General features: G+C 44.0%; 1 protein-coding gene across 1 annotated transcript in view; it reads right to left on the bottom strand.

Moving 5' to 3' along the window:
* The window catches only part of ARSB (arylsulfatase B), a 171297-nt gene that overhangs the window by 53055 nt on the left and 105559 nt on the right, over positions 1–12683 (bottom strand). The window contains exon 6 of the mRNA XM_044266527.1: positions 8726–8796. Within this exon, the coding sequence (XP_044122462.1) occupies positions 8726–8796 (71 nt within the window). The remainder of the gene's footprint in view (positions 1–8725; positions 8797–12683) is intronic.

The raw sequence follows: 12683 nt of genomic DNA, 5'->3' as shown, positions 1-12683 counted from the left end.
GGCAGAGGGAGAAGCGGGATCCCCACTGAGCAAGGTGCCCAATGCAGGACTCAATCCAAGGACCCTGGGATCATGACCTGAGCTGAAGGTATCAGATGCTTAACCTACTAGCCACCCACGAGTCCCCAGGCTGGTTTTCAAAAGTCTATCTTTATGGCTTCATTCCTGATTAGGGAAGTGAGATGTGCTCATTACTAAAACTTACAACTGGAGAACTACATAAAACAGAAAGTGCAGACACCCCTCTCCCAACCCCAGTAGCCAGAACATAATTGTTATGAACTCTTGTTGGGACATATTTACCAGACACAGATATAATTGTCCTCAATTTATAAGCAAGGAAATGGATAACTCAGAGAACTTATCCACAAGCTTATAGGAAGTAAGTCAAAGCTGGAATTGAAACCCAAACTTAAGGACACCCCAGAACTCTGCATGTTCCACTAGGCTACACACCCTGCCCCCACACTCCACACCATCCTGAAGTGGAATTACTACAGGGCTCTGTAGGACTTGCATAACCGTCTTTACACACAGAAGCTGCTGTCACCCACACAGTCAGGTTGTATATGAAACTGGAAGTTAGTCACCGCTAGACCCATTTTTCCAGACACTTGTGTATGAGGCTTGAACCTGGAAAGCCCTGAATTCTGGGTCTGTTATTTATTAGCTGTGTGTAACCATTGCCTCAGGTTCCCCTTCCAGATTATAAAGAGGGGGGACAAACTGATTGCCTTCTAATTTCTGGTATTCTGTGCATGGAGAGCAATGTCCTCACTGCAAGGTGGTGGGCTTCACGCATCCCCCAAACTTTTCTTATTCTGCTCAATGTCAAATTTCAGGCTGAAGGGCAGAAGGTTGCTACTTCACCAATATGCCCAGAAAGAAATGAATGTGCTTTGAAAATAAAGTATGATATTATTGCTCTTGTTAGATTTATTCTAATTAAATGAGTGGGTGACAGCCAACTTGAATGATTAATTTATTAGCAGGTGTTCTTTCAGTGTGTACAAATCTCCACAACAAAAGGGATTGAGAGGAACACCTGGGTGGCTCAGTGGGTTAAGCACTGCATTCTCTTTTTTTTTTTTTTTTAAAGATTTTATATATTTATTTGACACAGAGAGAGAGAGAGAGATCACAAGTAGGCAGAGAGAGAGAGAGGGGGGGAAGCAGGCTCCCTGCTGAGCAGAGAGCCCGATGCGGGGCTCCATCCCAGGACCCTGAGACCATGACCCGAGCCAAAGGCAGAGGCCTAACCCACTGAGCCACCCGGGCGCCCAAGCATCGCACTCTTGATTGTCGCCCAGGTCAGGATCCCTGGGTTGTAAGATCGAACCCCACCTGCATCAGGCTCCACGGTGGGTATAAAACGTGCTTGAGATTCTCTCTCTCCCTCTCCCCCTCCTCTCCATCTCCCTCCTCCCACCTGTAAACAAAGCAGTGGGGGATTGAGAGGGTTACAGATGAAATCTCGCTCTCCTTGGAACTGACAGCTCTGGACGGATAAAACACAGGAATATAAATGACCACGCATGAGGTGGCAAGAGCTCAGTGTCCTAGGATGCTCCAGAAAAGCTCGAGACACTTCAGTTTGGAGGGGCCAGGCAGAGCTTCATGGAGGAGCAGTGATGCGAACTGGTCCCTAGAGAAGTGTCAGAAAAGCACAGGAAGAGGACGGGGGCTGAAGGTGGGCACTGCAACTGTGCTGAGGGGTCGTGTAAGCTGAATGATGGAGGTTTTAGTTCAGGCTTCTGCACGAGGCTGTGGGCAGCTGGGGACCATGGATAGCCGGCAAGCTGGGAAGGGACAGGCCGTGTCCATGGCCTCTTCCAGACCAGCTTCTAACAAAACTTAAAGTCTAACTGATCTCCAGTACCTACATTAGTACCTAGCTTGTACCTGCTGACGAAATCGTCTCAGAAACGGACTAAATGTTGCTGTACAGAGGAAACAGGAAGGCGCGCCGAGCATGCAAACCTGGACAGCTCTTAGATCTCGTGTACAGAATTGGCAATTTTACCACAGAAAATGAGTGTGCGAGAGAGAGGGAGGGAAAGACTCTTCTTTTACTCTGTAATCAAGAGCAGAAATAACATCTCATTATAACCTTTAAAGAAAGGAGGCCTTTTAAGTGAAATAGTAACAAAGCTGTACAGAATCACTTTGAAGACTTGGCCTTCGGTGGTGTGGAAACTGCTAACATCTGTCAGTGCCCTTCGTCTATGACCAAGCTCCTACCAGAAGAATCGGAGTGCTTTGTAGGCACACACGTGTGTCAGGTGTATATGTATATGTCATACAGCCAGATGTATGAGAGTCATACAACCAGATGTATGAGAAAATTCTAATGATACACAGAATGTCACATCTGAAATCCGAGGTGAGTTGTGGTCTCAGATGGTGTGGGCTCATCACTTCAGAACAGTGCATGTCAAGCCTGCTGCCTGTGGGATGGGTGTATATATTTTCTCTAAGGCAAACTAACCCCTCTGAAATTAGTTGTCCTTGTGGTCTGAGGCATGCTGGCTAGAACCTGAGGGTGTTTGGAGCGGAGGCTCCTCAGAAGCCTGTCGAGCTAGGCTCACACCTGCAGGATCTCAGGGCCTAACTGGAATCTCGGCTGCTTCCTACCACTTCAGAGAGGTCCAGGCTTCCCATGAATGAGCTTAAAGGGCATCATCCCTAGGGCTCTCACAGGTCTCCTCCACTGACTACCCTGTACTGCTCAAGAAGGACACTGAGTCTAGGTTAGCCTACTAGAAAGAAATATTTATTTATTTTTAAAGATTTTATTTATTTATTTGAGAGAGAGACATAGAGAGAGAACACAAGCAGGAGGAACGGGAAGAAGCAGAGGGAGAAGGAGACTCCCTGCTGAGCAGGGAGCCGGATGCGGGGCTCGATCCCAGAACCCTGAAATCATGACCTGAGCCGAAGTTAGACGCTTAGCTGACAGAGCCACCCAGGCTCCCCTAGAAAGAAATATTTTAAAGACACAGGGGAATAAATAATTCTTAGAATCTATTCTTAGAAAGGAAGGAGGGAAGAGAAAAAGGTGCTATCTGAACAGAGTCCAAAACGTGTCTGTCCAAGGTTACCTCAGAACAAAGCCTTTAAAGATGAATAAAAAGTTTCCTCAAAGCACACAGGAAAGCAATTACAGCCCACAGGTCTGATGCTGGCCATGGGGGTGAGGGTTGACGTGGAGATAAAAGCAGAGCTAGATACGGGCCATGGAGAGGACAGTGAGCAATGAAACAATGCAAGGGAACTTGCCAAGAATGGAAAACAAAGAAAGAGAAGAGCAAGAAGCAGCAGGGTCCCGGACTCCGAGGGGAAGTGAGGCTGAGCCAAGTGCACAGGCAGGGACTTTAGAAGTATTTCATAATGCTTAAGAATTCATGAACCTTCTTGAAACACTTAGTGATTAATAATATTCTATGGTTAAAAAAATAAGTTCTGATATCCTCATGTCTTATCCAATAAAATTTTATTTATCTGGTAATACTGAAATAAAATAAAATTGTAAATTTATTTTCCTGATAATTAAAAGAAGAAGAAGAAGAAGAAGTATATATACTCGTCTCTCACAGAGATCTAGCAAAGGGACTGAAGAGAGGGAGGGGAAATCCCACATCCTCCCTTCTGGCTGCAGGCAAGCATGAGAGTGGGCATTTACAAACTGGATAAGTAGTTTCAAACATCTGAATATGATAATGTTAATGGTCACCAGCCACTTCCTAATTTTAAATTATTTTTTTTTAGGAACAAAATGTAAGCTGTAAGTTCAGGGATTAAAGGTGGGTGTGAATTGCCATCGGGAGATACCTTTAGGTTCAGGAAAGGCTAAGAAACAGTAAGACAGTGACTTTAACCTGATGATCTACTATCATTCATTAAGAAGAATTTGGCGAGAAATGACCATGATGGCGGGCTCTGGGCTGTGCACTGGGGATATGGCAGTAAATGAAAATGATATAGACCCTGGCCTCATGAATTTCTAGGCTCTTCTTTGGTTTTGCATTTTGCTACACATATTTTTAATTGTGGTAAAGAAAAAAATACAAAATTTACCATTTTAACTGTTTTTAAATGTCCGGTTCAATGGTACTAAATACATTCACATGGCTGTGCAACCTGCACCACATCCCCCCACTGAACTCTCTTCATCTTGCAAAATTGAAACTACAGCCATTAAACACGAACTCCCCATCTCGCCCCCTCCAACCTCTGGCAGCCCTTTTTCTACTCTCTGTCTCTATAAATTTTGACTGTATGTACCGCATTAAATGGAATCCTGCACTATTTGTCTTTTTGTGACTGGCTTATTTCACAAGTGTTCTCAAGGTTCATCCACGGTGTATCATGTGCCAGAATTTCCTTCCTCTTTAATGCTGAACAGTAGCCCACGGTATGTGCATACCACATTTTATTTATCCTTTTGTCCCACCAGCTGTGCAATCCCAATTTACATGCCCACCAATGCGCCCAAGTGGTCCCATTTCTCCACATCCTCACCAACACTTGTTATTTTCCTTCCTTTTTTTTCTTTCCTCCTTTCTTTTTTTGCTTTTCATAGTAGCCATCCTAGTGGGTGTGAGCTGTGGTTCTTTGAGTCTGTTTCTGCTTTACAGCAGAATCTCCTGGTCTGTGAGAAATGCTACGACCTGTGGTGTGTGTCTTTGTCTGTCCCGGTCTTCTGAGAATATCTTCAGTATTCATAGCCAACCTACAATGTACCAAGGGTCTGCGGCCATGAAAAAAGACCGAACTCCACCAGTAGAGGGGATGCCCTGTACTCTTAGAGTAAGAGGGAGGGGGTAAAGCTGCTAAACCCCAAAAGACCAGCTTCTGAGAGGATGTGGTACTACTTAGAAGATAGGGCTCTGCCAGGAAATGTCGAATGCTTGTTCCTCTGATTCATGATAGGATGAGACATTGGTCCACAACCCCCAACAAGACCCACTAAAGGGGAGAGGGCAGACGGAAAAGTGGATTGATGCAGTGATGTTTTAGAACAGGGATCAGAAAAGTGGGCAGGATGTAGTAATAACAAAATCCTACAATTCAAATTACTCTAGCACTTATAATGTTTCTAACATTTTCACTTGTATTTACCCATGTACAATGACACCTTTGGGTATGTCACTGCTTGGTAATGAGAGCGGGGTGGAAAAGGAGAGAAACTGAGTCAGCACCTTTGCTCCTTTGAGGCCTTATTTATATAAGGACCCACAGAATGTTGAAGGTGGAAGGGACCTGAGACACCATTTAATTCAATCTTTGCTTCACAGGTGAGGAAACTGGTAAAGTGGTTGCTGGGAAGGTAGAGATGGGATGTCACCCTCTTGTGCTCTAGGAAGGACAAACAATCTAGGAAGTGTTGGAGTTAGAAACCAAAGACACTGTCCTGGGATAACACTGACTCAACGGTCAATCTGTAATTTACACTCTAGATTGGCTGCTAAATGATTTCATTCCGCAAAGTCTCTAGAACCTATTCATAAAACATACTCTATAAATAGGATTCACAGACTTGGTTGTTGTCCTATAAATACAAATTTTCTTAGAGCTAGATTTTATCCACCTCCCCCGCCCCCCAGATTAACTGCATAGAAAAGGAAATGGGCTGGCAGCATCCTCTTATGAAGCAGGGTGCCCCCAAAGACAGCTCTCCTTATTTTAGCTTCTGTTGCACAGTGGATGGAAATGAATATAAGAACTGGGGAGAAATGCTTGAGGTGTTGCATACAAGGTGGCAGGAGGGTCACTTCGCTGCTTGCAGGCAGAGACAGACATGAATGCAGACCAACAGAGAATGTGGTCGTGTGTTGGCGCCAACAGCAGACAATGTCCCTCATTACAAGCAGGAGTCAGAGCAAGAGTCCTGGTTGGCAGGGAGAGCCAACAGAGAGGTCTGGAGTAGGCTTCAGGGAGGGGCTGGGGGCTGCAGAAGGCCAGAAAATGTCCCTGAACTTGGGACAGCAGTAAAAGGTCATCATAAGTCCATAATTCAATATTTGGGAAACTGAGTTGAAGAAAACTGAAGGGACTTGTTGAAAGCCTTATAATCCATGGCTGGCAAAAGTGAAATGATTCTCTCTTCTGATTTCCATGCCCTCCTTTAACTTTTATATGGGAGAAAACTTGTGCCCGTGCTGGGACTGAGCTGGGGCTCCGTGGGAAGATCGCAAAAACCAGAGCAGGTTGTGCTAGAAGCCCAGCAGCCAGCAGTGCTGTGGCTGGGTTACACGGAAATACAGAACTCAAGCTCCCAGTTTTGTTTGTTTTCTTTCTTTCTTCCTTCCGCTTACCCTCCCTATGCCCTCCTCCCTCTCTCCCTCCTTCCCTCCCTCCCTCCTTCCCTCCTTCTCTCCCTCCCTTCTTTCCTTCCTTCCTTCCTTCCAAGAGAAAAAGCATGCACATGCAAGAGGTGGGGAGGAGCAGAGGCAGAGGGAGAGAGAGAATGTTAAGCAGACTCCAGCTGAGCATGGAGCCCAATATGGGGCTCCATCTCACGATCCTGAGAGCATGACCTGGGCCCAAACCAAGATTCGCACACCTAACCAACTGAGCCACCCAGGCACCCCCTCCCCCACAGCTTCTGATGCTAAGAAAAATTTAGCTTAATGAGTGGAAGGGCCTTAAGGCCTTTCTTTCATAGATGGAACTCGGTAAGGCCCGCTGACAACCATTACAATGTGTGCAGCATCTTCAGTGCCTCCTTGGGTGTCATACCGGGTTTCTCAGGGCATTAAACTACCTAGAAGTTTCACAAACCCTTCCTGCCTCTCCTCTTTCCTTCTGGCCACCCCTGGAGATTCTGGGATCACTGGTTAAGAATCACTGCTCTAGTGAGCCAGTTATAGACTAGAATGTGTCACACCCCTTTGGTGTGCTGGGGCAGAGAAAAGGTTAGAAACCACAGAGGTCGTGGCCACAGAAAGTAGTCATGGGTCTGTGCTCCTCCTACACAGCTGATCCAATTACTTCCCAGCACCTGCCACAACAATCCTTCTAGACTACTAGAAATACAAAACTCACAAGTAATTTTAAATTCTCTATCAACCACATAGAATTCTCTATCAACCCACAAAGGGAAAAGGAAACATGGGAAATTAATAATAAATTTAATTCAACATATCAAAAATATTGCCATTTCAATGAGTATAAGTATATATTATGAAATATTTCACATTTTTCATACTAAGTTGTCACAATCTGATGCGTATTTTATACTTGCAGCACATCTCAATTCACAATTAGCTACATTTCAAGTGTTTAAAAGCCACCTACGGCTAGTGGCTACCATACACACCTACAACCACCTGCCTCTCTCACTGACATGTGAGAGAAAAAGCAGTTTCTCCATACTATATCCATCCCGACCTGCCTCAGGCCCTTTTCTTTCCACTTGGGTCCTAATTTTATCCCAGAAATCTTCCATTTGGTCAAGAAATCATCACTGAGGGCCTACCCACTGCTGGGTATTCATGTTAACTTACAAGGATGAAAAGATAAATAAGACACAGATCCTGACTTCCAGGAGCTCTCACCTTGGTGGGAAATGAAGGCACATACAAGAGAATTTGCTGAAGGCTCTACACACAGATACACACAAAAGGCTGCTGAGGAAGGATATTCTGGGGTTCCAAGAAGCATTCGCAAACATGGGACATTTATGTTGAGTTTTAAGGGATGGAGAAAAATTGTGGAAGGGCAGGGAAAGGTGTTTTAGCCACAGAGAAAAGCATATTCAAGACAAAACAAGATGATCTGCATGTGTCTAGCAGGGCAAGGACTGGCTGGAGGTGGCTGGTGGGGAGAGCAGGGGCTCAAGTGCCCATTGACATACAACCAGTGTGAAGTTGTTGTCTGCGCAGGGAAATCCCGGGGCAAGTTGTGGCACAGACTGGAGAGGACAAAGTCGTCAGGAAAGCCTGAACAACAGAATGAAGGAATGAAGGGTGTGGCCATATGTCTAGAAAGGAGGGAATGTCAGCGCCTAAGGGAATGAATGAAATGGAAGAGCACTGTTCCTGTGAAGAGTCTTCAGATGACGCTTAATGATGGAGGCTGGACAAAAGGCCTAAGAGCTAAGGCTTTCCAGACCCAAACTCACCAGCCTAGGATTCACAGGGCCACTAGTGTGGAATTTAAACAGGACTATTACAACCTGTTGTGATCTGAGAGCCAAAATGGCTTCTTTTCTTGAAGAATGAATGGGGCTACCTATTGCTTAACTTAGGCAGGACACAGAATCAAGCCAAATGACTTCGAGGATTGCTAGGGGAGCCACACTTGGGATACGGAGGTGCTGGGCAGCACCTGGCCAGCTCCACTGCACGATGTGGTGGCTTATCTGATCTTGGGTTCCCTGAAGTCGGCTCTGGAGCTCTCATGTGAGAAGACAGCAACAACAACATGACATTCCCAGGGAGAAGCCACTGAGAGCCTATGGTAAAGTTGAAGCAGGGAGATGGAATGGCGTGAAGGTCATATAGCCAGTAAGTGCAGGGAGAAAAACAGCATCTACCCTCCAGGGCACCAAAGCGACAGTGAGGTCAGCAGAACTGGTATTACGCAGAACTGTTTGTCCCGAGCGCAAACTCAGGAAAAGGATCCTAGAAAAGGATGAAGTGAGGCTGGAGACACACTAGGCAATAAAATGTCTTCGCGAGCTAAAGCGATTGAATTTAGTAGCATTAAATGAGGTACTCACATGGTGAAACATCCACAAAGTTTGGGTCGATATTATGCAGCAGCTCCATTCTGGGGGATGGGCTTCCTTCGCTAGAAGAGAATTTTTTAGGAAACATTAATTTTCTCTCTCAAATGAAGACGATGACTTTTAATACTTCCTTCCCTTGTACTTACAGGAAATAACAAGCTTGCCAATTAACAACTTTGTCATGAATTCAGAGATCTCTAAAGTCTGTAGTTGGTGCATCTTTAACTCATTTTTATTTGTCTACATTATAGTAATGACTGAACATCTAATAAAATGGTCAGTGTCAAGCATATGACAATTAAACGATACTCTTAACTGTGACCCTTTGCAATACATGTTGTGGCTGTATTTATACATGATCATGCTTTACAAAGTGGAAAAGAGAGGGGCACCTTGATGGCTCAGTCAGTTAAGCATCTGCCTTCGGCTTGGGTCATGATCCCAGGGTCCAGGGATCGAGCCCCACGTCAGGTTCCCTGCCCAGTGGGGAGCCTGCTACTCCTTCTCCCTCTGCCTGCCTCTCTGCCTACTTGTGCTATCTCTGTGTCAAATAAATAAAACCTTTAAAAAATTTTTAAAGAAAGGGGGAAATGAGAACTCAAGTCATTCTGTGTATACTTCACATTGACTGTTCACGGGAGATGAGGAAAGAACATCTACCAGGACAGTGGCATCAATACTACAGTCACAACCTATGTTAGTGGTGAAAAGAAACTTGGGGATCACAGTCCAACCCCTTATGATATGAGGAAGGCAGGCAAAGGTATCAGCCAAATATTAGATCATGTGACTCTCAAAATGGTGTTCTGAAAAAATTGGGAGCATTAGGGCACCTGGGCGGCTCAGTCGGTTAAGCGTCCGACTCTTGGTTTTGGCTCAGGTCATGATCTTGAGGTCATAGGATCCAGGCCCGCATTGGGCTCTGTGCTCAGTGTGGAGTCTCCTTCAGTTTCTCATTCCCTCTCCCTCCTGCTCATTCTCTCTCTCTCAATAAATAAAATCTTCAAAAAAAATTGGGAACATTACCATCACCAAATGTATGTAGGGTGTACATGATGTACCCAGGACATTTTGCTAGTCTAGACTCAGCCTTATGTAAAAAATTATTTTAGTTGTTGGGAGAGTACTAAGGACTGCTTGATAACCTAATAAAAGGTTGCAAAGTACTATTAACACTGTAGGATTTGTATACACCTGAAAAACCACTAAGGTCCCTGATGTAACCACGAGGACATGTTTTCAGGTGACCCAATATACACACCTCAAAATCACAGGTAGCTGTCTACAGCAGTGGCTTGGGATTTCAAGTCCAGAAAATTTCAAAAAATCTGGGTTGTGATTGGCCATGTTGTATTCGCCAAGAAAAAAATTTTAAAACCAAATCTAATTTAAAAAAAAAACCCCAAACTTCAACTACCATCACCATTATATTACAAAATAAAGATTTTTTTTTTTTTAAGTGTGGGTGGGCGGTGCACAGAGGGAGAGGGAGAGCAAGAATCTTAAGTAGGCTCCACACCCAGTGGAGGCAGACTCAGGGCTTGGTCTCATAACCCTGAGATCACGAACTGGTCCAAAATCAAGAGTCAGATGCTTAACCAACTTAGCTATCCAGCACCCCCAAAATAAAGATAATTCTAATAGCAAAAAAAGGTAAGAAGAATATGATTGCAGAAAAACATGACAGCTCTTCAAACTGAATGTATTTAACTTTTGTATGCTTTCAGATTTCCTTGCTCTTCTCTACTCCATAAAACACCCTAATTAGAGAGTGGGAGGAAATCCACAGGGATGCCCCTAGTCCTGGGGGCACAGGAGGCAGCACTGTTGGGGAGAGGGGGCATATTTCCCAGGACTTTTCTCATTTTCTTCTTGAGGCAATTATCTGATTATGATGAAGACTGCCAACGAGTCCAATTTGACAGGAACTAGGATTTGATTCCAGAAGCTCTGAATGCAAGAAGGGATAATTAGCAAACAAAATGCTGAATGTGAGAAAATCCAAACAGGATGTTGATGATGTGGATGGGGTCTAATTTGTGGGTTTAATGCAAATAGAGTTAAGAACTGGATGATAATAATAGCGAGTAAGTCAGGAGGGGAAATCAGAATGAATGCATTCTATGAAGTTTTCACATTGTTCAGAAGAAGTTAATACTACTAATGAAATATAGGTTCAGCTAAGTGAAATTTGCAGGTTAAAATTCTAAAGTAACTTGAGGGGTGCCTGGGTGGCTCAGTGAGTTAAAGCCTCTGCCTTCGGCTCAGGTCATGATCTCAGGGTTCTGGGATCAAGGCCTGCATCAGGCTCTTTGCTCAGCAGGGAGCCTGCTTCCTCCTTTCCCTCTGCCTGCCTCTCTGCCTACTTGTGATCTCTCTCTCTGTCAAATAAATAAATAGTCTTTAAAAAAATATAAAAAGAATTACTTATTTTTTAATTTATTTTAGAGAAAGAGAGCAAACGGGGAGGGGTGAGGGACAGAAAGAATCCTGAAGTAGACTCCCCACTGAGCATGGAGCATGACATGGGGCTTGGTCTCAGGACCCAGAGATCATGACCCAAAGTGAAACCAAGAGTTGACTGCCCAACCAACTGAGCTACCCAGATTCCCAAGGTCTCTGGTCCATTTTAAGTCAATTTTTGTGTGTGCTGTGAGGTAGGGATCCAATTTCATTCTTTTGCATTGGATATCCACTTATTCCAGTACCATTTATTGAGAAGATTATGCTTTCCCAATTGAATTATCTTGATACCTTTGTCACATATGCAGCTGATTCTAACACACAGCTCAGGGTGAGAATCACTAATCCTGAGCCTTGTTCTGTGAAGTCAACACATTTGATTATATGTTCTAAATTCTTCGTTTTCCTCTAGAGAGGGAAAGATGGGTGACTAGCTCCTAGGACACTTAGGTAATTAATCTGTGTATAATGACAATGGCTTCCCTTTGAAAGGAAGTCCTAGTTCCTCAGAAAGTATCATAAGAGAACCATCGATAACTTCCTACAATCAGTCCCTTTAACTTGCCCCTTTGTAAAGGGATATAAGTACTTTGAACATATCTCTTTTTGCATATGATACAATTTCTTCCTGCACTGAAGTGAGATGGGGGGAAAAAAACACTTTGCCTGTTTGTGACAGTTTTCAGCAACATCAACTGTGTGATCATAATCTTACAAATAAACAGTGGCTTCATCAAACTCATAAATGCTTATGGGACTCATTATCGCTATATTATACCAGGTGTTAGCTTCTAACTTCTATACATACCTATGCATTTATAGGTAATGCTACCAATACTGCAGCATTTCATGATTATTTGTATATTATACTGTTCCCAAGTCATATTTCCATACAACAAAAGTACTAGAAAGTGGACACTGAACTCTTTTGGTAATTTATGGGCCTCCTCCCAACCAGTTCTAAAGGCCTCACTCTCTCACATGCAGTCCTGCACTGTCTTTAATGGCACAGGCTTTCAGGGTCTGCATCTCAAGTCCACAAGGTTATATAAACTAGAGCCTTTCTTCTTCACCAGCAGAATGTGGATAAAAGTATCCGATTCTCCAGAATTGTTAGGAGAATTAAATGAGGCAGTGTAAATAAAGCACACTGACATAAAGTTTGGTATAGAGTATGTGCTTAATAAACCGACAACTTAAAAACAAGAACAACTTTTATTGCAAAATGTGGATCCTCATTCTACAGACATGGAACAATTACAAGACTATAACCTGAGACACAGATATAAGAATAATATGTAGAGGGGCTCCTGGGTGGCTCAGTGGGTTAAAGCCTCTGCCTTCGGCTCAGGTCATGATTCCAGGGTCCTGGGATCGAGCCCCGCGTTGGGCTCTCTGCTCAGTGGGGAGCCTGATTCTCCCTCTCTCTCTGCCTGCCTCTTTGCCTACTTGTGATCTCTCTTTGTCAAATAAATAAATAAAATCT

The sequence above is a fragment of the Neovison vison genome, chromosome 1, assembly GCF_020171115.1.
Source record: "Neovison vison isolate M4711 chromosome 1, ASM_NN_V1, whole genome shotgun sequence".
In the NCBI taxonomy this organism is placed as follows: domain Eukaryota; kingdom Metazoa; phylum Chordata; class Mammalia; order Carnivora; family Mustelidae; genus Neogale; species Neogale vison.
The sequence above is the reverse complement of the archived record's forward strand: the minus strand, read 5'-3'. Positions and strand labels throughout refer to the sequence as shown.